The sequence below is a fragment of the Cucurbita pepo genome, chromosome 7 (genome assembly GCF_057944985.1).
Source record: "Cucurbita pepo subsp. pepo isolate OVF chromosome 7, ASM5794498v1, whole genome shotgun sequence".
Lineage (NCBI taxonomy): Eukaryota > Viridiplantae > Streptophyta > Magnoliopsida > Cucurbitales > Cucurbitaceae > Cucurbita > Cucurbita pepo.
The window spans coordinates 2,283,068-2,308,614 of record NC_141804.1 but is presented as its reverse complement, the minus strand read 5'-3'; the positions used below and the strand labels follow the sequence as shown (position 1 = coordinate 2,308,614).

The 25,547-nt window shown below is 33.5% G+C and overlaps 2 protein-coding genes and 1 pseudogene across 4 annotated transcripts; all 3 read left to right on the top strand.

Annotated features, from left to right (window-relative positions):
* The first annotated feature begins 185 nt into the window (after nt 1-185).
* LOC111798909 (protein IQ-DOMAIN 32) lies at nt 186-5,156 on the top strand. 2 transcript variants are annotated; one of them, XM_023682259.2, is made up of 6 exons: nt 186-570; nt 1,049-1,285; nt 1,528-1,752; nt 1,967-2,044; nt 2,147-3,773; nt 4,740-5,156. In XM_023682259.2, the coding sequence occupies exons 1-6, from the start codon at nt 490-492 to the stop codon at nt 4,757-4,759; spliced, it is 2,268 nt and encodes a 755-aa protein (XP_023538027.2). In that variant the 5' UTR covers nt 186-489; the 3' UTR covers nt 4,760-5,156. The 2 variants fall into 2 exon arrangements, with proteins under 2 accessions (XP_023538027.2, XP_023538025.2); XM_023682257.2 differs by having other exon boundaries at nt 187-570; nt 1,049-1,435.
* Nucleotides 5,157-6,409: 1,253 nt separating this feature from the next.
* LOC111798586 (zinc finger CCCH domain-containing protein 6) lies at nt 6,410-11,343 on the top strand. Of its 2 annotated transcripts, XM_023681829.2 has the most exons (5): nt 6,410-6,799; nt 9,625-9,834; nt 9,966-10,090; nt 10,185-10,354; nt 10,466-11,343. In XM_023681829.2, exons 1-5 carry the CDS (start codon nt 6,740-6,742, stop codon nt 11,107-11,109), a joined length of 1,209 nt encoding a protein of 402 aa, XP_023537597.2. In that variant the 5' UTR covers nt 6,410-6,739; the 3' UTR covers nt 11,110-11,343. The 2 variants fall into 2 exon arrangements, with proteins under 2 accessions (XP_023537597.2, XP_023537596.2); XM_023681828.2 differs by having other exon boundaries at nt 6,411-6,799; nt 10,185-11,343.
* An 8,618-nt stretch (nt 11,344-19,961) lies between these two features.
* LOC111799227 (auxin-responsive protein SAUR50 pseudogene) lies at nt 19,962-20,586 on the top strand (annotated as a pseudogene).
* The last annotated feature ends 4,961 nt before the right edge of the window (nt 20,587-25,547 follow it).

Sequence of the window (25,547 nt, the reverse complement as noted above, 5' to 3'; positions counted from 1 at the left end):
ATAGTTAATACTTTCACGACATTCACATGAAAAATACAAAGGAGAAAAAGGGATTTTCTCGCGATTTCTCGCGATTTCTTGAAGGTATATCGCGAGATGAGTATTATTTTTAAATTAAAAAAATAATTAATTAACCTATTTTTTTTCAGAGCGGTTTGAAAAAATAACAGCATCTATTTTAGTCGAGAGAATACGAAGCAGAGAGATCTGACAGTTTCTTCTCGTCTCCTGATCGTTGAGGGCGACGGAGCCCTTCCCATGGCGGAATCGAACTGAAGAACTGAGCTAGATTTAAGGGACACTTTAAGATCCGTGTCTCTTGTTTACAGCACCCCTCTGCTTTTCTCCTTTCCTCTCTCGCTCGCGCGCTACAATTCCCAAGACCGGCACCATCACAGGACGGTTTTGTCTCCTGCGCAGAGAGAGTGAGAGAGAAAGAGAGAGAGAGAGAGAGAGAGAGAGAGAGATTTTGATTAGTTCAGCTTCAACATGGGAAGGCCTTGCTCATGCTTCCAATTAGTCACATGTGGTAGCGATTCGAAGGATGGAGATGAGATCGATGTACATCAGGTTGGTATTTTGGTTTGTTTTCCCTTTTTTTCTATTTGATGCATGAGTGTCGTTTTGATTCAGGTTGATTTTCGTCTTCTTCTGTGTACTGTTGTTCTGGATTTTGTGGTTGTTATGAATGTTGATGGAATAGATTCGGTTTTGCATTTCTATGTGATGCAATCAATGCAATCGTTTAGCTAGAGGATTAAATTGTTTTGAATGGATCGATTCTTGGTAGGGACATGAGAATCAGTTTCAGTTATGCATTGTTAGTTTTTTTTTTTTTTTTTTTGCGAAATTAGTTTGTGATCTGGTTGAGATTGCCTTGTGAAATGAGAATCTGACTTGTGGATTTTACTTTTTGGAGAATTTTGGTGAATTTATTGGTGTTTTTGCGCTTGCATCTCGAAATCAATTTATTGTGTCCATGCACTTTCTTTTGTACGTGTATCTTCTGTTTATTGAAGTAATTGGTTGTATTTAAATCTTCTTCCAGAATAAGGATTCTAAAGTCAAACGAGGCTGGAGTTTCCGTAAGAGATCTTCCCAGCATCGCGTGCTAAACAACACTGTGATCGCAGAAACTCCTATAGAGAAGGAGAATCTTGAAACTGCGACCATCGACTTTCAATCATCAGCTAATTCCACTGTTCCAGAGAAAACCGCTATTATACACTTCACAAATGAGGAGGCCTGTGTGCCTAACATCGAGACTCCTAAGGGATCTGATAAGGTAGATGTTGCATCCGAAAATGAAAGTAAGGTTGAGAATCCTAAAGGATTGGATAAGGTGGATGTTGAATCGGAATACGAGAGTAAGGTTGACAGTGAGGTTAAGGAGTCCATTGTTATTGTCATTCAGGCTGGTATCAGGGGGATCTTGGTACTCTTCATTTCAGAAATTCTTTAGCTTGAGATTGTTGTCAGTTGTTTAATAAGATTCTTATATCTCCATCCATGAATTCATACTGGCAGGCACACAGAGAGCTGATTAAACTTAAGAATGTAGTAAAGGTGCAGGCAGCTGTTCGTGGGTTCTTGGTGAGGAGACATGCTGTGGGAACACTCCGCTGTGCTCAAGCCATTATCAAAATGCAAGCTATTGTACGGGCTCGTCGTGCTCATCTCTCTCGCGTGAGATCAGCTCAAGATGAGCTGTACAAGGAGATTGAGAAGGAAAATCCTGATTCAAAGATTGCGGTAATACTAATGGTTTTCAGACCATGTCATATTGAGGATAGATTTAGATATAATTTTGGTTGTTCATTGTTTTTATTTGGTGTTCTGTCTGTACCATTTACATTTTTTTCAAGATAGTATTTCGATTTACTTATGGTAACAAAATATACATTTCTTTACGTTATTCGAAGAGAATTTTTCTTGCCTTGATTTAATCGTATCGTTTATATTCCAGGTGAAGGGAGAGATGACAAAATCCAATTCGAGATATATTTCAATTGGAAAGCTACTTACCAATAGTTTTGCTCGGCAGGTATTTTGATAATGTTAGTATGTTTTGATTTGTTGTTTGACATGTGGTATGCTAATCATATCTAATTCACGAATCTTTCATCCATCAAATTTGTACTTGAAGTTGTTGGAGTCAACACCAAGGAACAAACCAATCACTATCAAATGCGTCCCTTCCAAAAATGATTCTGCTTGGAGATGGTTGGAGCGCTGGTTGGCTGTTTCATCATTGGAGGTCTTGGAGTCGGCGAAAGAAGTATCAGCCACTGAGGAGCCAAAGAAAGAAGAATCTGACACTGGGCAAATGGAAAGAGAAACTGAGGAGCCAAAGAAAGAAGAATCTGACACCGAGCAAATGCAAAGAGAAATTGATGAGTCTCATGTTGAAGATGGAATCGAATCAAAAGTTTTGAATGAAACAGAAGATTTGAACTCCATCTCCATTAAATCAGTTTCAAAAGAGACATCATTATCAGTAAGAGAGAATCTGGAGCAGCCTCAGCCTGAGAATGCTAGAACATCTGAATCAAAAGAGACATCAGCTAAGGTCAATGCTGTACAAGATCAGAAAACACAGTTGGATGATGCAAGTTTGCGAACAGAGTCGAGCTCCTCTTCCGATAAACTTCCGATGAACATGGATCAAGTCAATCCTCTGAAAAGATTAGCCCCTCAAAAACTGGAGAACGAGAGTAAGAAATTTATGCTTGGATCAAGAAAGGTGAGTAATCCCTCATTTATCAATGCCCAGGCAAAATTCGAACGGTTGAGTTCGGCACCGGTTTCAGTTGGAACTATTAGTTCAATGCATCAAAAGGATGGAATCAAACCTCATTCAGAAGCAGTATCATCTAGAACAGATACTGTACAGAGGACGAAGGAGCCAAGTGCAGATGAAAATTCTGTCCTTCCTGGATCTAGAATAATTCAAGTTGGTGGCTCTGAATGTAGCACCGAGCTCTCTATTTCGTCCACCCTCGATTCACCTGATAGATCTGAAGCAGGACTCGCAGATCCACGTCCAAATGTTGTTTCAAAGAAAGGCGTTCAAGATCCTAGCAATGATCTAATCCCGGAAGTTGTAGTCAAAGGTTCTACTGCTCTTGTGGATCAACCAAAAGAAGCTAACGAATCTAATGGTCCATCCGTCGCTTCAGTAGCTGTCGTAGACTCTGTACTAAGCGAGTCAAAGCCAGAGAGAAGTTCAGATCAACAGAGAGAACAGGAGGCTGATACGGGTCACGATCAGCGAACATATATCGCATCTCCAGTAGCTTCACCAAGAAGCCATTTAACTGTTCCAGACTCCCAAGGAACACCGTCTAGTCAGGTATCAATAAAGTCTAAGCGGGGTAAAACTGATAAAACAGTCTCCTTCCAAAAACAAAAATCTTCATCAGCAGGAAAGCAATCACCATCCAGTCTCAATCGAAATTCTGCCACGAGTAGTACCGAAAATTCTTGCAAAGATCAGAAGACTTGGAAGAGAAGAAATTCATTTGATTCAGCACGACACGAAAATGTTGAAAAGGAATTGAATGGCAGCAGTAGCAGTAACTCTCTTCCTCACTTCATGCAAGCCACAGAATCTGCTAGAGCCAAGCTCCATTCAACTAACTCTCCCAGATCAAGCCCGGATGTTCAAGATAGAGAACTCAAGAAAAGGCATTCCTTACCTGCTGAAGGCCGGCAAGGGTCTCCACGCGTTCAGCAGCCAACATCTCGAACCCCGCAGGGAGCGAAGGGAAATGGTACGCATTCCTTTCCATTGAACCTGTTTCACTGATTTTACTGCTTTCAGCATGCCCCCTCCACCCCAAATAACAGAGAGATTGAGTGAGAGAGAAAGGGAAGTAAAGGAGAAGAAAATAATAGGGCCATTCCAGACCCACTTTCAAGAGTAAAAACAAAAAAGGTTTAATATGCACTTGCAAGGCCTGATCAAGTATTGATCTTCGAGACTACTTATAAATTCATACAAGCTTATCTCAAGTGCTGATAATCACATCCGTAAACCAACACGAACTGAAGTGATGATTGTCAATATGTGAATTCATGTTTGGTTTTGTGAGTGTGATTACAAATTTACGATATGAAAAGTTATTCTAGGATGTGCATGCATTTGATTTATCATGTTCATGATAGATTGACATTAGTAGAAGTCCCTGATTTTCAGTTGATCCATCATATTTCCATTACAACTACAAGCACTTATCTTTACCTTTTCTTTTTGTCCGGGTAGGGGTGAGGTGTGAGATCCTACATAAGTTGGAGAGGAGAACAAAACATTCTTTATAAGGGTGTGGAAATCTCTCCCTAGCATACACGTTTTAAAAACCTTGAGGGGAAACCCAAAAGGAAAAGCCCAAAGAAGATAATATCTGCTAGTGGTGGGCTTGGACTGTTACAACTTGATACCATACGGTGTGCCAACGAGGATGCTAGGTCCCGAAGAGGGGTGGATTGTGAGATCTCACATTAGTTAGAAAGGAAAACAAAACATTCTTGATAAAGGTCTGGAACCCTCTCCCTAGTAGACGCATGCTAAAGACCTTGAGGGAAAGCCGAAAGAGGACAATATCTGCTAGTGGTGGCTATTATATGAGGAGTGTGGAGATTTACTAAAATTTGCAAACGACCGAATAGAATATCTGTTAAAATACATCACCATCTATCTAAACTTACATTATATATCCTTTCTTGAATCCTAATTTCAGAGAAAATGTGGCGAAGGTAAGCAGCAGGTTGGATTATAATATATTGCAAGGAGACAAAGTTGACCTCAATGTGTGCAGCAGCAGCTAATCTGAGATCTACATTTTCATGACGCATAGCTAATCATGGGTTTGCTTTGCTCCCCATGAAAGAAAGATGTGTAAATTACTATTCCTCTCTAATTGTTTGTTGCCTATATATCTCTCCATTTCTTCCCCCTTCCCTTTTCAAATTTTTTTCCATCATCTGTTTGTAATTTACAAGTTGTGGCCATTGTGCGCTTGATATCTAGTAGGGGTTTTGCTTGTGCATGTGTTTGAGGTTACTACAATGTGATGAAGAGATTTAAAGGATATCTTTTTCTTTTTTTCCCCCATGAATTTGAATTTCACCCTAATTGGTTGAATATGATTCATTTATTTATTTTTACTTTAATTTTTTTATTATTAATTTTGATTGCTATTATTATTATTATTATTATTATTTTAATGTTGAATGTTATATTAGGTGAAATTGTTTGAAAAATAAATTTGTTAACTTAACCTTTATTATTATTATTTTTTTTAATTTCAATTAAATTTGTGATTATTTGATGAATTAAGCTTACTATTTTTAAATAAAGTTTTTCAAGGTGGAGATGGGCAAAAGGGTGGATTTATGTAGACAGTGAGTCACTTGTGTTTTAGGGCTTTGGATGGGTTGGAAGTTCGATTTTGATTGAATCGAATAAAACAATCTCGAACGTTAAATGATTATGTTTGTGCATAACAAAATAAAAAATTCATACGTGAAAATTGAACGTAAGAATTAAATGATTATCACGTGAAAATTGAACGTAAGAATTAAATGATTATCACACGGTTCTTAATCGATATACTCTTTTTTTTTGAATGCATAATTAGGAGAGATTAAATAGACTCATTTTTTATTTAAAATGTGTGAAATTTAAAAAAAATGTATGTTACAAAATAAAAAATTTGAGACTTATTTAAACCATTTAAAAATTTTAGAATAACAAAATTGAAGGGAATAAAGTATTTGATAAATTAAAATATATAAAATATAATTTTATGAATTTATTGAAACTAAATTTAAAATTTAATTATTAAAATTTAATAACTAAATTTTAGAGCTAAATCTATAAATAGAGTAAGAAGTAAATACTATTTTCCTATTGATTTATTTTTATTAAAATATTGACTAAAAAATATTTAGATATTAAACCATGTTTTACACTTTAATATTGTTTACCCAAAAATATCTTACAATTTCTTTAAAAAATATCATGTTTAAAATATTCATGAATAATAAATTTTATGAGTATTTTTTAACCTACCGTAAATATAATTTTTTAAAAATAAGTTACAAGAAAATTAACAAAACTCTATAAAATTTGAAGAAATAGTATTTTTTAAACAAAATATTAACAATTTAGCAGTACTTTTTTAGATTTTTTTTTTTTAAAAGTTGAAGGTATTATAATTTTTTTATTTTTTTATTTTTGAAAGTTTTGAAATATTTTTAAAATAAATTATGAATATTTGTTTTTATTATTTTAGAAAAAAAAAAAGAAGAAATAATTATAATATTAAAAAACAAAATAAAATAATGAATTTACTAAATCCAATCCATCTCAACAAGAGTCAAGTATTTGCTATAAACCAAATTAAACAGAATTTTACTTAAAAAAAATATGAAAACAAAGCCGAAGGGAAATGCAGAGGCTGTAGCCGGAAAAGCCTGAACCAGAGGATCTAGGGTTTTCTTCGATCTCTCTGTTTCTGTCTTGTTTAAGAGTTGCATGCAAATTTAGATCGCCCTTCTGCAAATTCCACTTTGATTCATTCGCGACACGTTTCGATTTTGAAATGAGGACTTTTACTCCTTTTAAAGTTTGAAAATCGATTCCGGATTCGAAGAAATAGCCCTTCCGGATTCGAGGAAATAGAACTAGGGTTTTCGTTCTGATCACAATCATATTCCGTCTCTTAACCCTGTAAATATGAGAAGATTGCACAAAGGGAGAAGGGTTTCATGGGCTTCAGATCTTAATCTCCGGCAGGTATAATCTAATTTCCTCTGATTAAATCCGGCGTATTTAGGCTTAATTTCATTATACGAATATCAATTTTGCGAAACAGTCATCTGCCGCCTTGATTTGTGAATTTCGTTCATTGTAATTGTTGCAATTTTGGGTTAAGCTTCATTTCTATCTAGAATCGTTTGTGTTTTAAACCTATGTTTCGTTGTTCTGCTTTACTCACTGGTTATATCTGTGCTTCCTATATATTTTGATTTCTCAGGGCTTCGGTTCTCGTTTTGCCACAAATTTTTAGTATCCTGGGAATATACTAAATGGAAAGTTTTCTCTATCAAATTTGTTGGGTTTAAAATTAAATCAACCACATGATGTCAATCAATGGGTTGGAAATATAGGCCCAGTTGTTTCACGAATTTAATTTCACTAGAGCTGCTCTGAATCTCATTTTGAAGCAGGGTAGTTTTTAAGTTCGTGAGCGGTTTTGCGTTCATATGAACAAATTGTATTTGCAGTCATGCAATAGCTTGAGGAATAATTTCATTGTTCTGCCTTATCTTCAAAATGTAGAAGTCCACTTATGTATGTTATATAGCCGATTGTTTTCTTTTTAACACTAAGGCTAAAGACATCTGAAGAATAAAATTAAGAAATAAGTCTCTCCATTTTATCACTGTGATGCTATTGTTGAGAATAACCATTGGAATCTTGAGTTTAAAAAGTGAATTTATGGATATGAGATTCTTTTTAATTCTTTTGTACATTCATTATGTTTTATATTACACAGTTTTTTATTTGTATCCCTGATTTTGTATTTGTATGAAGGCTTACACTTCATACTACCTAAGGGGGTACAATTCTATACTTGGAAGATAAATGCCTTGGTTTCCTTGAGGCTGCTCGATCTTTTATGTGTAAAATAGCACAATTACTATTTTTCTTTTGTTGGAATGCTTTAAGTCTTGCATAATAGCATGTATGTACTGTAGGGAAGTTGTGTAGGGAGTACGTTTCTGTTAGCATTTAGGAATACGATATATTATATATATATGTTTATATTTATGAGCGTTTGTACCAACTTGCACCCACCTCTAACTATAGGATGAAGGAATACCATTAGGGTAGAATTCAGAAATATTATTAGTATACTAAGGAAATATTTACGGTGGCTAATTAGCCAGTCGCACATCGGCTAAGTAGCTGTATGTTCTGTGTGAATGGTCAGTAAGCTCACCTAAAGCAATGTTGTTTGACAGCCGTTTCAGTGAAGCTAGATTGTGTAGTTTCACTCCTAGGCTGTCAAAGTACATGTCTCACAAACCATTTCGAAACAATACTAAGAGTACATTAGTCATTCTTCTAGAAAAAGAGTATATTAGTTATTAGCCAAAAAAACTGCTCATAGGAATTGGTTATAACTAGAGCATGTGGGAGGGGATGAAGGCAGCCAATAGTTTGAGTTGTTTGGGCTCGAGTTTATTCTGGAGGGAGGTTCCGAGTTCCTCTAACTGCTTAGGTCTCTTTTTGTATTTTCTTATTCATTATCATTATAATTCTCTAGTTCCTATTAATATCTCACTTCTTGTGTTTCTACAATTAAATGTTATGATACCATTAAATTCCTAAATTCTATGAGAATATGTCAGATTTAGCTTGTTAGGGGTCGTTCATATATATATTTTGTATATGTCGTTTTTTATGTGTGTACATAGGAATGTTCTTTTTAAGAATGCTAGCATATTACATTCATTTAATGCTTTCTTTTGTTTTACTATGAAATATGTTAAGTTTGCTTTATAAAACGAACGTTACCCTAACATATTATAGGATTACAAATGTAATGTTATTTTTATAGATTAATTAAATTACATCAATACTTTTTGTGTATGTACAATAGGTTAAAATACTAGGTCCCCGAACTTTGGTTCTTATTCCATTTTAGTTTTTGTACTTTCGAATGTTCTAATTAGCCCTTGTTCTATTAATAAATCTTAACATTAATCCCTACTACTAGTTTTCTGTTGGCTTTTCCACAAAAAAAAAAGAAAAAAAGAAAAAAAAGAAAAAAGAACAGAACAGAAAGGAAGACCAGAAACATGTTCATATTAGGTATTTTCTTGCATGAAAATTATTATTATTGATGCCAACTAACAATAAAGACTAATTTAAAGATGTATTAAAAGTACAAGGCTAATTTGAACATTCGAAGTACGAGGACCAAAAATGGTATTTAACATGAATAAGACACCAATTATCATTCCAAAAGTTTACGGTTCAATCCAACTGCCTTGTAATTGTTGAACACAAAATGGAACAAGGCTCAAGGTACAAAGACCAAAATGATATTTAACCGGGTTAAATAATAATATTAGGCTAGCATCGCGACATTTTATCGAAATGTCTATATTAGTGAACTAAAAGTTTTATAACTATATCTTTTTTTTATACTAACAAGTATTCAGCCATATGTTCATCCAATCACATGTTTGTTGAGGAGTAACCTGCACCTCTCATTAAGGGAACCTCACTCTAGGAATTTTTGTGATTCTTCATTACGCCTTATTCTTTTTTACGGGACGTGTTATTTATTTATGTATTCAATTTTTTGGTCGTTAGTTCGGGGTCTAATTTGGCTCCGTTCGTTTGAATGTTTTGAATGGCAAGACACATATCAGAGAGACTCAAATCAACATGCATCCCCTCTCAAAATCTCAGAAGAGGAATCTATTAAAAAAGACCCCAATCCATCCTATTTGATAAACCCTAATAGGAAACAAAGAAAAACTGAGCTAAGAGGATGATGTGTGCTGTACAATTCCCCTGTTAACTAATGCATCTTTCCTTTGCAGGTTAGATTGTTCTTGTCAGAAGACTCTCCTTCCCAAGTGGGATTGGGTGCTCAAGATCACCTTCAAGCAAAGACGTCATGGCTCTTGCATTCTACCGGATCGGGTTCTGATGACATTTTGCCTCCCGGATTTGAAGTAGCTCATCCTGAGAATCAGTTGCAGATTAAGCTCTCACAAATTCCTGTAAATCAATGGAAATGTCCACCTAAGGTAAATAGTGATACCGTTTTCAATTTTATGTTGAACTAGAACTATTGCTCTGCAAGTTTAACATGATATTCATGCTTTTTGTCCCATGGCAGTTTCTTTTTTTCTTTTCCTTTTAATGTTTATTCCCGTAGTTTGTGCTGAATTTGACGTGGCGAGTGGTTGTTGGTGAAGAAAGCCAAGAGATTGAGGTTGAAAATCAGAGAGAAATGAGAGTACTCGAAGCGGTTTATCCTCGAGCATCTGCGATCCCACCTAAGTTGATTACTTCCTTTGCACCGTGTACTTCTGTTTTCGCATTGGTTTGTTTGTTTTTCTTTGTACTGAAAAACCATTTGATTTGCTCCATACAGCCCTTCCATAGCAGCTGATTCAGAACGTACCGATGTCGATGACAGTCAGACACCTTTGATTCCCATTACTCCTGTTGAAGATGAAGATGCATCAACCGAAATCTCATCTGATTATGCAAGCCCTGGTGCTGTCCTTATGAGTGCACAACAGTCCCTTTCTGTTCAAGCTGGTACGTATACACCTCAACATGTTTTTCCGAATATGTCTTCTACTTCTAGTGCGAGTTCCATGGCTGGAATGGATCTGGGCAATGAACCTGATGTAGCTGCTGCTGCATCAGCGGCACTCAGTGCACTTGTGAAGAGCAATGAGATGGGTAACACGATTGACAGTGAATTGCTTGTTAAGATTCTTAACAATCCAAAAATGATTGAGCAGCTGGTTGTGGATTCTGGTACTGTCACTAGCTCTCAAAAGCCAATATCATCTCCTGACCCGTCGCTTGTACATATGCATATGACCGAAACCAATGCCACGGTTGCGCCTGCATCGGGCGGTCCTTTTTTCGCTCAACCAAATGGGGCAACTGTAGGACCTGTCCCCAATGCTCACCCTTCCTCAAGAGGTGTTCAAGTTTCTTCCCTGCCTTCCACTGGACCTCCAATGAAGGACTTGAACTACTATAAAAGTTTGATTCAGCAACACGGAGGAGAGAGACAAGACGATTTCCCTCGACAGCAATTCGGGAACCGTCACAGCCAACCATCAGGAACAAACCAGGACTTCTTACATAATAACCAGCCATCAAGAGATGGGAAGTTCAGGATAATGAAGCCTTGCATATACTTCAACAGCTCAAGAGGATGTCGACATGGAGCCAATTGTGCGTATCAGCACGACCCCGCATTTCAGCAAAGAAGTAGTAGCGCGCCCGAAATGCCTAGCGCCAAGAGAACAAAAGTCGATCGAGAAATCAGCAGTTAAAAGTAGAATACCGTAATGGATCGATATGTGTACTTCGTCTTGAGTAGTTGGGAATGCTTTATGCCCAAGATTTCAGCTCTTTAGTTGGCAATTTGTTCAAATGTTTTCCTTTTTAGTTTTTTATGTTTGCATGCACAAAATAACCATTTGATGATTTGAATGAGGCCAGAGCCTCTGCTGCTGCCACCATTAATCATTCATTTCTAGTGTCAACCAGAATATTCTTTTGATGAATTTTTTGAGATGATAGGATTTTTTAATTAACTGACTACGATCCTGGTTAGAACCGACTAGTTCGATAAATGATTTTGAATTACCCGAAACTGACTACGATCACCCCCCCTCCCGACCCAAAAAAAAAAAAGACCCTCTATTTCGTGTTAGCATAGGCCCCCCTTCAACCATTGCTACACTATCACTAGTACATTCACTAACTTCATTCAATCGACTTCATTCAATTGATCAGTTACATCGCGTAAAAAGAAAATGGTACTATCATAGAAAAAGATAGTACTATAATAGTCACGGGTCACATGAATTGAGTCATTTTCTAATTCAACACGAGTTTTTAGACCCGGAAATTGGAAGAAATCACTACAAATAAAATCTCATAATTTTAGAAAAATATTCATGTGAATTTAGGTGTTTATTTATTTTTAATTATTAAAAAAATTGATTTTTTGATTTTGAGATTTTTTAAAATTAATCTATAAATTTTAGATCTCTATTTTGTGATGGAATTTTAGATTTTTAATAAATTCTAATTAATATTCTTATTCAATAAAAAAAAATCATTTAAATTTAGTCAATTCATAGAGTTACCCTTTCTAGAAACGCGTAAATTGGGCCAACGAGCCCATTAGAAGAAGAGGTCCAACTCTGCTTGGGCCCACTTATAAAATGCTGTGCCCTAGATTGGGTGCAAAGAGCAGGCCGGACTTGTCCAAAGCGACACGTCGCCGTAACATCCACTGGGTTCGTCATGTCGTACCATCGGGTAAGGTACGGCCGTGAAGTCCTTTCGAAATGGGGCCTTCCATTTTATTTATTTTCTTCTAACCCTATTTAATAAATACTCCGTCAATTTATTTTCTTTTTTTTTTTCCTTCCTAATAATTAAAATAAAATTCTAATTTTGTCAAAGTCAAACAATTTTGATATTCAAAATCGAAAATTTTGGTACCGTTATTCAGTATAATAACTAGTTGAGCGATTACAAGATTGTTCGTAAAAAAATACCTAGACCTGTATGATAATGTCGATTTGTCAAGGTAAAATTTTAAAAAACGTGTCAAATTTTAAGAAATTGTCACTACTTAAGACTCATTTTAAGTTGTTGAAGACAATAAAAGATATTATGAATAGGGTTCCGAATATAGCTGTCTCATCATTTTTAGTGATACGGAGTATTGCACGAGTTATGGGTGCATGCACATTCGATTGAGTTATGTTGAGGGAATTTTTTGAACTAACCCAAAATTTCGGGTTTGTTGAATTGGTAACTCAAATAACCTGAAATTGTTTCACAAACCAATCTAACCTCTATTTTCGAACTGAGTTGGGTTATCAAATTGTTCAAATTAGTGGTGCAATGGCTAATTTTAAAGTACTATTGTGTATATTAAGCGGTACAATGGCTGACCGTTAACACAAATCGAACCTCTATCCAATTAACGTGAATCCCAAATTGAATAAGTTCAGTTCCAGAAAAATAACCCAACCCAATCTTTACGATTCGGGTTAAGTTGTTCCAATTTTTTGGTTCGATATACACTCCATCACAAATTTATGATCTATTAATCAATAATAACTTGATCATATCACAGAAAAATGTCGAGACCATCACGTACTAATTTCACATTTCAAATCTTGACTCGAATTTTGAATACGAGAAGTAATAACAGAGCTCGCTCGTGTCTATCGAACCTCAAACGAGCCAACCTGGTCGTGTTCGTTCATTCATGTTTCCCCTCACATGTGACAAATTCCCCATCAAATACTCCCAATACCTAAAATACAATTAAAAAATGACTCATCCACTCCCAACAATGATTATGCTTTTAAAATACAATTTTTCTTTAATTACGAACACAATATTTTTAAAAATTATTATTAAAATTTAAAATATTAATAAAATTTAAAAAAATCCCTAATTTTGTCTCTTTGCACTTTCTGCGCCTCGAGAAACGAAAAACAATCATTATGCCTTCTTAAAATAAAATTAAAAAAATTAAATTATACGTTTAATTTATAAATTTTTATATTTGTATTTATTTAATATATATATATATATATATATATATATATATATATATATATATGCATTTTGAGGAAAGCACATGCCCTCATTTTCTTCTATCCACACCCATCCTTCTCATTCACAATTCTTGTGAACTGTAAAGTGAAATTAACCAATATTTTTATCAAACCCGACACCCACCGATACGATCGATCTACACGTTTACTCGTCTAAAATCGTTCAGTATTCGTCTTTCTTCAACTAACAATCGAACCCACTTCTTAAATTCAAGTTAAATATAAACCTATTTACCGATCTTCGTAGCATAGTTATACTAAACCTTAATGATGTATGTCATTAAGGGTGTACACAGGTCGGGTCGAAGTGGGTTGAGCTGGAAAAATCTTTTGAACCAATTTGAAATTCTGGGTTAGTTGAGTTGATGACTCGAACAACTAAATAGAGTTCACAATCCAACCTGATATAACCCGACCCGTGTACACTCTTAATGACATACATTACTAGGGTTTCGCATACCTATGTTGCAAAGATCCGTAAAGAGGCTAATATTTAACGTGAATCGAAGAAGTCGGTTTAATTGTTAGTTGATGAAAGGTGAATAATAGGCGATTTTAGATAAGTGAACGTGTATATTGAACGTATTAGTGGAATTCGTGGATTGGGTTGTTAGGTTATTCCTTTTCTTTTTAATTATTTAAAAAAATTATATTTATTTAAAATACACATTATATTAATAAATAAAATCTCATAAAATTCAAATATACAACGAACATACCTCAAATATTCTTAATTTCATAATAACCTTAAAAGTAGAGTACTGTTGGGTTAGGTTGGTCGAGCTGGCCCGACAAAAAAATGTAAAAAATTTTATGTTTTTGAAAAATCTAACCCAACCTAATAGTTCGTTCGGGTCGGATCATATGAACACCGCTATAGATCATGACTCAAACTCTTCTCTACTCGTTAGATTCTGTCGTGCTTCTACTAATAGTAGCTCATAATAAAATTATTTTCATCCGATCGCAATTCCGTTCATTTCATTTTACGAGCGTAATCTTAAACAAGATTTAAATTCATTAATGGAAAGATTTCATTCATACTTATACTAAAATGGAATACTATGTGCATGGGAGGTGGAGTTTAGAGAAAGCAAGGGACGCGGGTAGGCTAGTCTGGCAAAGTCGACAATTCTCAGTTGAATCCGACTTGTCGTTCAGCAAAGGCAACGCGCAATTTTTCAAAATTTAAATAAATAAATAATAATAATCTTAAGTCCACCGCCCATCTTTGAGGGGTGGGGTATATATGACTTTCTGCCCTCTCCTGTCCTTTCAATAATAAATCTCCTTCACATTACACGCCTTATCAACTGCCCTTCTTTACGCCACTGTGACCAAATTGTCCTCCTTCCATTTCAATTATTAATTATATGCCATTCTCCCATTTTACATAAACTCAATTTTTTTTCCTTTTTTTTAATCATTCAAACCATTTTTTAAAATTACAAAATAATAATAATTTTTTCATAGAGAATTTCAAAAAATAACATTAAAAAATTTAAAAATAATCCGACTGTTTTCATTCATATATTAATGATAATAATTTTTTAAAATTTTTATAACCATTTTTATATATAATATTAAAAATATTTTTGAAATTTTTTAAGATGGTACCAAGTAACCCGTAGATATTTTTTTAACCATAATACTAACTGAAGCTACAGAATATTAACGAAAAGTATTTTTAGAATTTTTTTAAACACAGTACTATCGGTAATAGTAAGGACAAAACTATATTATAAATTTAATTTTACGAGCTCATTTTTATGTTACACATCACTATATAATTACATCGAATTAAAATTTTCTATTTTATCTCATGAATATATATATATATATATATATATTTTGAAGCAGAGGAGATTTAAAAAATAATTACTATATGCAAAAAAAAGTGTTTTATTTTTTAAATTGAAATTAATGAACTTGTTATTATATTCAATACATAATACAAATTAGTCAAATAAGATTTTAATAATAAAAAAAATCTAAAAGAATTAATCCAATAAGAAAGTGACACGTCATCAAACAAGACCACCGCGAAGGAAACCTAATTTCGTTAGGTTTGAATTTAAGCACGTGGTCAAACCCTGAACTGATAAGGTATTCATACTAGTTTAAGTTTGAATTATAATTTGACTAAATTCAGAATATAACATTATTAATTCAATTATAGTTCTTTTTTCAAATTAAAAAAAAAATGATTGAAATTTGTTCATCATGGCATTTATTTTGGTTGGCGGTTCATTTTGTTCACATCCCATTGTATTTAGATTTAATTATTATTTTTTATTTATAATATAAAATTATCAATATTATTTTTTGTTTTTTATTTACTCCGACGATAAAATTCGATCATTCGTAACACAATACAACGAAGGGCAAAAACGTCAATACGTAATTTTGTCGACACGAAAATCTTTAGAAACTCGTGTATGAAGAGGACATCAAAATTTTCTCGGATGTCTTTCATATGGGTATTCATCGATGTACAGAATCTCAAAATACCTTATTATTTCGTGTTACTGTAAGAAAATAAAACTTTAATATTTAATAAATTAACTTTAATGTTAATATTAATTAGAAAAATGGAAATATTTTTTTTAATAAAAAAATTCAGACACAAAATTTAAAATAATCACTATTTTAAATTTTAAAGAAAATATATTTGTATTATAATGAAATATAGAAAGTCAAAATATCCGCGACATTTTATTCAGTGGATGGCGAGAGTGAGCAGCGGTGGGACCTCGCTGCCTGCACGTGCTTCTTCGAAGCTTCCATTTTCTATATATATATATAATAAATTGATAATGAACTGAGACCATATTAGAGTAAAAATATTTAACATAATTAAAAATTACTATGTATATCAATAAAGTGTATGCTTAGCTTGAATTTTCTTAGACATGGGGCGTTATAGATGTTATCAAAGCAGAGTTTCTCCCGGTAGGATGTCGCTTGAGGACAAACCAAGACGGAAGCTAGTTGGCATGTGACACTCGAGACATAAATGAATCGAGCTCACATCTAAACAAGAGTGATTAGGGATATTCTGAGATCCCACATTGATTGGAGAGAGAAATAAGTGACAACGAGGACGTTGGACCCTGAGGGAGGGAGGTGGATTGTAAGATCCACATTGATTGGAGAGGGAAGCGAGTGCCAATAAAGACGCTGGATCTCGAAGGGGGTGGATTGTGAGATCTCACATTTGTTGGAGTGGATAATGAAACATTCTTTATAAGAGTGTGGAAACCTCTCTCTAGCAGACCCGTTTAAAAGTCCTTGACGGGAAGCCCGAAAGGGAAAACATAAAGAGGACAATATCGGTTAGTAGTGGACTTGGACGGTTACATCTTCACTCTTAGAAGCACTCGAGTAAAAGAAAGTAATTTCGTCATGTCGTAGAGGAATATTAGGGCAACCAGGTGCTGAATCCAAATTCTAAACTCGAGTCCAAATCTCGAACATAAAAACATTATATTTAGCATCGAAAAAAAAGAATTAATCTTTAATTTAATTCATTTGAATTGACGTAGATTCATGAACGTAAAAAAGTTTCCCATAACAAAGAAAATGGAAGAATTAATTAAGAGACAACGTCGAGGATAATGTTCATTGGTTTGTGAGCATGAAACATGAACACTCTCTTTCGTTGTACCCTCTTTGAGAATATTCCAAATTCTCCATTTTCGATCGAATAAATTAATTACAAATTTCGAGTATTGGGTTTACTTCATTTAAATCTCGGAAGTTTAAAATGTTTCATATGTATGTAAAATCTTTGGTAAGTTCTCGGGAGTCGAGAATATAATATTTTGATTAGTCAAGAAGATGAACGTACATATCATTTCGAGTATTTAGTTGATAGTGTCGATAACATAGGTCAAGTGAAAGCCTTTAATTCGAAGGTTAGATACTAAATAGAACCGGTGTTCATGGGTTGGGTTAGGTTGGATCGAACAATGAACCTAACCATAAAATATTTGAGTTGAGTTGGTTTGGGTTGATCGGGTCATTTATTGAATTGAGTTGGTTTACCTCAAAATACTAAACATAAACCGTGACATGATATGAAAATTACTATCTATACCAACAATGTGCCACTTCCTTTCTGGTGACTCAATTAGAGGAACTTCATGGTTAAGTACGTCCTGGAAAGACTCGTGTTGATCTGTGGAGATAGTCAGCATGGTTATGTCGGGCCATCAAGTGGCATGTGAGTGAAGACAAAACATCCTGAAAAGGCTCGTGTTATTTTATGGAGATAGTCAGGTAGCGTGATCATGTCGTAGGGAAGACAGGGTAATGTCTGGGCCATCAAATGCTAAACCCAGATTTTGAATCCTCGACCGAACCATCAAGTGGCATGTGAGTGCGGACAAAACATCCTGAAAAGGCTCGTGTTAGTTTATGGAGATAGTCAGGTAGCGTGACCATGTCGTAGGGAAGACAGGGTAATGTCTTGGCCATCAAATGCTAAACCCAGATTTTGAATCCTCGACCGAACCATCAAGTGGCATGTGAGTGCGGACAAAACATCCTGAAAAGGCTCGTGTTAGTTTATGGAGATAGTCAGGTAGCGTGACCATGTCGTAGGGAAGACAGGGTAATGTCGGGGCCATCAAATGCTAAACCCAGATTTTGAATCCTCGATCGAACCATCAAGTGGCATTTGAGTGAGGACAAAACATCCTGAAAAGACTCGTGTTAGTTTATGGAGATAGTCAGGTAACGTGACCATGTCGCAGGGAAATATCGGGGCCATCAAATGCTAAACCCAGATTTTGAATCCTCGACCGAACTATAAAAGGAAGACAATGAGTATGATATTACGAAATAACGAACGTGCAATAATTACCAACGCTTCAAAGCCTAGGAGATTGGGAAAGGACAAGGGGTTGAAGAGAGGGAAAACTTGGAAGGGTGAATCCATGATAAGAGGGGTCCCCAAGTGTCCTTACTAAGGGCAACATACCCTATTAAATTTCCTCACTTTATTGCAAGTTCATCATTTTTATTTATTATTATTGGGTTCATCAAAATAATAAGTAGGGGCCAAATTTTTATTAGAGAATTAGTGAGGGGTCGAATGTTATATTCTGTAATAGTTGTAGCCAGTTGTGCAAATAACAAAATTTGTAGGGGCTATTATTTTGCATGCAACAATATATTTATTTGTAGTGTCTTAAGATTTAAAATTTGGAATTTTGTCCTCAAAGTTTTGATAAATTTGTCGTGGACATGAGTCGGATGATATATATTTAATATAATTTTTAAATTAATTAAATATTTGTAGGGACAATTGTGGAATTTAATAAAAATATAGGATTTTGCTAATTAAATGAGGAACAAATAGAAATTGGATAACACTTTCTACAAAAAAAAAAAAAAAAAATATATATATATATATATATATATATATATATATTTTTTAATTTACCAATAATTTAAAAAAGAATTAAAAAATACACCCATTTTATTAGGATATACGGCTGACTCAGCATTTTTTTAAATTAAAAAATATATATAATACATATTATATTAATAACTAAAATCTTATTATTTAAATACGAAACATTTATGAGTGAAAACATAACAAAATTTAAATATTTTTAATTTTTATTATAATTTTACAAATTTTTTAAAAAATAAAATTTGTAAGAATTTCATGCCAAGTTTGAATAGATATACTAATAATTAATATTTGGAGAATATATTAGTTATGAAATATATCTTAGATATCCCGTTAATATTTTTTTGATTAGTAATATATTTTATTTTATTGTAAAGATTAAATTAGTTTATATCTTCGTAGGTATTAGTTGGTAGCTATTATCGTATTTAAGCGTTATGAATATTAAACATTCGATCCCAATTCTATTTTTCATTCTTATATTGTTTACTAGAGTAATAATATTTTCAGATTTATTCACACTTCTGAGTGGTAGATATTGTGTCAAAATTGAGTTGGGTCTGATCGGCTCGGGTTGAATCCTAACCTTATTTTCAGGACTTTGGATTCTAACCCAATCTGAACCGAAAAAAGAAACCCAACCCAACCCAACTTTCAAATTGGTTGGATTTTGGAGTCATATGACCTCTCATATATTTTATGAATAAATTTAAACTACGAACATTAATACTAACTCTATCAAATTCAAAATAAAATTGAAAATCATATTAATATTTTTAATTCAATAAAAATAAAATTGAAGCATACAAATGAATACAAAAAGGAACCATATAATAAAATCATAAATCATATATATAATAATGTAAGAAATAATAAAACAAAGTTGTAGGTTGTAACACAAATAATAAAACAAGAAAAAGAATGATAAAGGAATACGTGTTGGTCGTAGCGATAATATTAATTAATTTTTTATTTTATTTTATTTTATTTTATAAGTGGTCCCCACCATCGTACACATATGGCCTGTCCTTTGCCTCCTTCACAACCCCACATGATTTTGTTAAACCACATCGCCCATAAATACCACTCCCCATTCCTCCACGAAATCACAACCAATAATAACTTCATTTTCATCTCTCTTTTTCAGAGCTTAATCCAATGGCGGTGACCAGCAGACTGTCACAGGCGGCGGTGGTCAAGCAAATTATGAAGCGCTGTTCCAGTTTGAGAAATAAAAAGTCTCACCAATGCGGCGGCGCTGGCGGCGGAGATATCCCGGTGGATGTTCCCAAAGGCCATTTTGTGGTGTACGTGGGTGAGAATAGAAGCCGGTACATTGTGCCGGTGACGTTTCTGTCGACGCCGGAGTTTCAGATTCTTCTCCAATTGGCTGAGGAAGAGTTCGGGTTTAGTCACCATATGGGTCTCACTATCCCGTGCGACGAGAAGGTTTTTCAGTCTCTACTCCGATCGATCGAGTCGAACCAAACCGAATGAACCCGTCTTTTTTCTTCTTTAGATTGTGAATTTATTAGGTGGTTTTGGAATTATCGCTCGAGATATTGTTCGAGAAATCTCAAACAATTGAGCATGTAAAATCTGTATGGAACGATTATTAGGGACATACAGATTTAGAAGCAGCATTTTCTTTTATTCTCAAACATATCGTACAAAAAAAAAATGTTTTTTTTTTCATCAAATTATGGCAATTAATTTTTTTTTTTTTACTTTTTTTTCCAATAATATGGGGATGGTTTGGTCGATGTGGTTGGATCTGATCATGAAATTTGGGTTGTCGTTTTTTAAAGTTATTTACGTACCGAAAAATAATAATGTCTAATAAATATCGGGATAATGAAATATTAGATTTATTTAATTATGGGAAATAATCCAAAGAAGATTATGATTAATGCATATAATTAAGGGAAATAATTGGATTAGGTTTAGGTTAAGTGAAGAAAATGTTGGAATATAATAATAATAAATAAATAAATAAATAAATATGGGGAAATTCCGTACGATTTTAACAGAGTGGTTCTATAGCTTAGCTAGCTAGATGGTTTTACGCGCTTCACCAGTTGTCTATGTCTTCTCTCTCTCTTCATTTAGGTTGGAGACAATAAAGCTGACATCATCGTACTCCGATGAATATGTTTTTTAGCTTGATTTTTATTTTTATTTTTAAAAGGAATCTTTTTTATTTTAATATTGAAGAACTCGATCTTTTATTGCATCTCCGAAACATAAATATGTTACGTGCCGAACCAATTTAACATGTTTTGTCTTCATTCAGATACTTTTTATTTGAGCTACTGAAAAGAAAAGTACATATTTTATCTTCATTGAGATACTTTTTAATCCACTGTACTAGGGATAGGTTTCCACACCCTTTCGAGACCTAACATTCTCACTGGCACTCGTTCCCTTCTCTAATCGATGTGGGAACCCAATGTAACAACCTAGATCCATCGCTGGCAGATATTGTCCTTTTTGGGGTTTGGATTTGGGTTGTTACAAATGGTATCAGAGGCAGACACCAGACGATGTGTCAGCCTTCTCGTTGTTATTCGAAGGGGGTAGACATGAGGCGGTGTGCCAGTAAGGACGCTGGGCCCCGAAGGGGGGTGAATTGTGATGTCCCATATTGGTTGGGGAGGAGAACAAACCACCCTTTATATGGGTGTGGAAACCTTCCCCTAGCAGATGCATTTTAAATCCTTGAGGGGAAACCCGAAAGGGAAAGCCCAAAGAGAACAATATCTGCTAGTGGTGGATCTCGGTTGTTACACCCAATCCACCCTCCTTCGGCCCGGCGTCCTTGTTGGCACACCGCCTCTTGTCCACCCCTCTTTGAAGCTCAGCCTCCTCGTTGGCACATCGACTGGTGTTTGGTTCGAATATCATTTGTAATATCCCAAACTCTTTGTTATCAGATATTGTCCTCTCTAGACTTTCTCTTTCCACACCCTTATAAATAATGCTTCATTCTTCTCTCCAACCAATATGGGATCTCACACATCTAATGATGAAACAACTGAACAGTGTTTAGATCGGTGAGACAACAACATTGGTAGCTAACTCAATATGGGTCGGTATCTAAGTTGACAAAAAATGCATCTACCTAGTAGTAGTGACGACCTTGGACGCTAAATTAGATTCCATTAATCAAATCCGATCTAATGATTAAAAACAAATGGGGATGAAAAGGGTAGTTCTAAAGTCAAATTAGGGTTTAATTAGTTAATTAATCAAAGTTTAGAGGGTGAGGACATAGGCACATTGGGTGTGTGTTGGCCCATAGTCTTCCAAAATGTAATTAATTTATGTTTGCGTGTGGGGGCAGCCAAAGCCTCCCTTTCTTAAATAAACTGACCCATATGTTCTAGGGGGACCCTAATTTTAGCCTTGTAACAAATATTCTAGTTAATCATGCTCGAGGTACTATTTAGCCATTGTCGTTTTATTAGTCAAGACTTACCTTAGAACACTTAAATTATCTCGAAGAAATCTAGAGCCGTTCTATGGAGTTCGATTGATTATCCTTAGGATAATTCAAGGACTACCTCGAGAATCGATACTCGTCTTTCTTAAAGGAAATCATATACCTATGAAATACCGAAGTCATTGTTACTCGTTTTGATAGCCAATACTAACAATAATCCAATGACTACCAGACCACTTTAAATTGACTTCTAAAATTTAATATTCGTTTTTTATATTGAAGTATAATTAATAGAAATTAATTAAGCAATATATTGTAATAATTATTTTATAAAAAATGTTTTTATTATTTTATTAATAAATTATTATAAATGTACAAGATTTATAAATCTATTATATTTTATCCGATTTAATATTTAAAATACAAATTGTGCTAAATATTTAGCATTAAAAAATTTATATAATTTTTATTAAAATCATTTATTTGAAGATAATTATTAAAATTTATTATAAAATAAATTTAAAAACCTAAAAGTTATCAAAATTAAAATAAAATTGAATTATTTAAAATTATTATATAAAATTAAATAATATAATAAAATTATAATAAATATTTGTATAAATACATATAGAAATTAAAATTAAAATAAATAAATAAATAAAGGTCTTTGGTGGGAGGTGGGCCATTTTGTTGGATTAGTCAAAGCCCAAAACTGACACCAATTTCTCCAACCGGCCTTCTCTGAAATAAAATGAATTAAAAATTAAACATTTTATCGGCAAAATTAAATGAATTAAAAATTAAAATTCAGCTTATCTGTTCCCTCACCAACTGACTTTCCATTTTCCACTGTTTTTTTTTTACGTCAATTTTTTCCACAAAACTTAAAATTCACGTGTTAGTTTTTTTATTTTCTTTTTTTCTTCAAAATTTAAACCATCTTTTCACGTTTTTATTATTATTATTATTATTATTATTATTTTCTTTTGTGATATTTTATTTATTTAAAATTGAGAGCATTATAAATTACGTGGTTCATGTAACTTAATAATCAGATCATTTTAAACTAAATTATAAAGGTTCGGTTGTGAATTCTATTCGAGCGACTCGAACCTCGAAATTTCAAATTAATTTAATCCATTTTTAAACTTATAAATTTTATTTTTAAAATGGAATAAAACTTCGTAATAATCAGGTAGGAGTTATTTATTGATATAAAACTAATTATAATGTTTAAAATTATAGGAATTAAAATTTAATTTTTTTTAAGGTATAAAATTTAATTTAACTAAAAGAATAATTTAATAAAAACATGGACCGATCTAGAATTCAAGGTTTAGTTGAATCGGTCCAAACTCCGACTTGGAAGACTTCCGCGTAGACGGTGACGTGGAGGTGGGGCGGAGCCCATAATAAGAAGTGGACTATTCCACACGTGATTTTTCCACCGCCACTCTTCAATAATGAGTTTTTATTTAATTTATAAAAATTTAATATGTTTAGTTCACATTTTAAATTTACTATTAAAAAATAATTTTAGTTTAATAGGTTTGAATATTAATTTTTAATTTAATTTTTTTAAATATAATAAATTAAAATTATTATTGATGTATTATAATTAAATATTTAATTAAAATTATTAAGATCAATGTTGAATCAAAATAAAATAAATATATATAGAATGCTATCAAAATTTTATATAAATAAATATTATTTTTTAAAGTTTTCATAACTACCTTTAATTTTATTACAATAGAGAAAATAATTAAATTTGGTTAGTTAATTTATTTTTATTTAATAAAAATTATTAAAATAATTTTAAATAATTTACTTTTCATTTAATAATAATATATTATAAATAAGATGTAGTCCAAATTTATTTAGTAGTCAATATTAATACTTATTCTCAAATAAATTTATAAGAACAATTAAAAATAGAAACCATAATAAACATAAATAATTAAAAAACAATAAAGAAAATCAAGATAAATAAATAATTGGAGAAAAAATAAGACAAATATAACAAAACAAAAAATGAAAACCCCATCCTTTGCATGGGTTTTATCTATTAGCGGGCCATGAAAAGTAGGCCCACTAACAGGCAGGAAATATTGGGGTTGGCCCAATAAGAATACGATGGACTTCTTGGCCCAATAGGTCAAGTAGCGGCTTTCGTGGATATTGAGGTTGGCCCAATAAGCAGCTCAAGTCTATGACTAGTAGACATTGTTCGTTTCTGCTCATTACTGTCGTCGTCAGCATCACGATTTTAAAACTGTGAGCCTAATGACCCCTCCGATGAAACCATTCTCGGTCTCGCACTTTCCAGACAGCCCCTCACAGACTAGTTGCCTGCAACTAGCGCCTCGCGTCTCTTAGTCAACCTCACATAATAACCAGCCATCCCACGCTCGTTGCTTGCTGCCGCATGCCGCACGCCTACGCAGCTCATAGTCGTATGCTTCTCCTGCTCCCACTTTCAGTCGCACGCTCAATCAACCATACACAACAACAAGTCTAAGCTTCATGGAATCATTAGATGACTATATCAATCCGAGCCCGAACTCTATTTATGAGTCATTTTTTCATTTCATTAGTCCTTATTTCTTATTTCAGCATATCCATTTAGGTCTAATCTATTAGTTTTTTCTTTTTTCTACCTATATATATATTTTTTTTTTCATAAGAATTCTGCATATTTTCATATTTAGGATTTACATATACAACATATATCGCTGGTAATAGTGAATTTTTTTATTTATTATTATTTCAATATTTTCCACAATTGAAAATTTGTTAATGCTACATTTTTCCTATATTGGCCGTACCTTGTATGGTATATGAAGACAAAGAAATACACATATAGTATTGTCTTAGATTCTGATAGATGATATTAATTTAATTCAATGGCGTCTCTATTCGATTTAGAAATGAATCAATAAAATATTTTTATTTCATTTTTAATTGAAGTTTTAAGTATAAATATTTTTTGTGAGTGCAGAAATATACCAGCCTTTTGTATACCTATCTGAATCCAATTTTAAAAAATTGGATTGCAAAATTTTATTAAAAAAGAAATTCGTAACAAGCAAGATCAGCCAGCCCCTTGGGTTAAAAGATCACTGATAGGCATGGAGATGGCTCTTTGGAGTCTGAGTTTAGAGTGAACTATCTCAAATTCAATATCCCTATCTCCCACTAATCACTTTCTTGAGTGGCTACTTGAATCTCAGCTTACCACCATCCTGTCAAGTGAAG

What these genes read in the sequence shown, in the direction of transcription:
- LOC111798909 (XM_023682257.2), top strand. Translation starts at nt 490, where the DNA reads ATGGGAAGGCCTTGCTCATGCTTCCAATTAGTCACATGTGGTAGCGAT. An exon ending in ATGAGATCGATGTACATCAG is followed by an intron (nt 571 to 1,048) that starts GTTGGTATTTTG and finishes ATCTTCTTCCAG; the next exon opens with AATAAGGATTCTAAAGTCAA. An exon ending in GCAGGGAGCGAAGGGAAATG is followed by an intron (nt 3,774 to 4,739) that starts GTACGCATTCCT and finishes TCCTAATTTCAG; the next exon opens with AGAAAATGTGGCGAAGGTAA.
- LOC111798586 (XM_023681828.2), top strand. Translation starts at nt 6,740, where the DNA reads ATGAGAAGATTGCACAAAGGGAGAAGGGTTTCATGGGCTTCAGATCTT. An exon ending in CAGATCTTAATCTCCGGCAG is followed by an intron (nt 6,800 to 9,624) that starts GTATAATCTAAT and finishes TTTCCTTTGCAG; the next exon opens with GTTAGATTGTTCTTGTCAGA. An exon ending in AATGGAAATGTCCACCTAAG is followed by an intron (nt 9,835 to 9,965) that starts GTAAATAGTGAT and finishes TTATTCCCGTAG; the next exon opens with TTTGTGCTGAATTTGACGTG.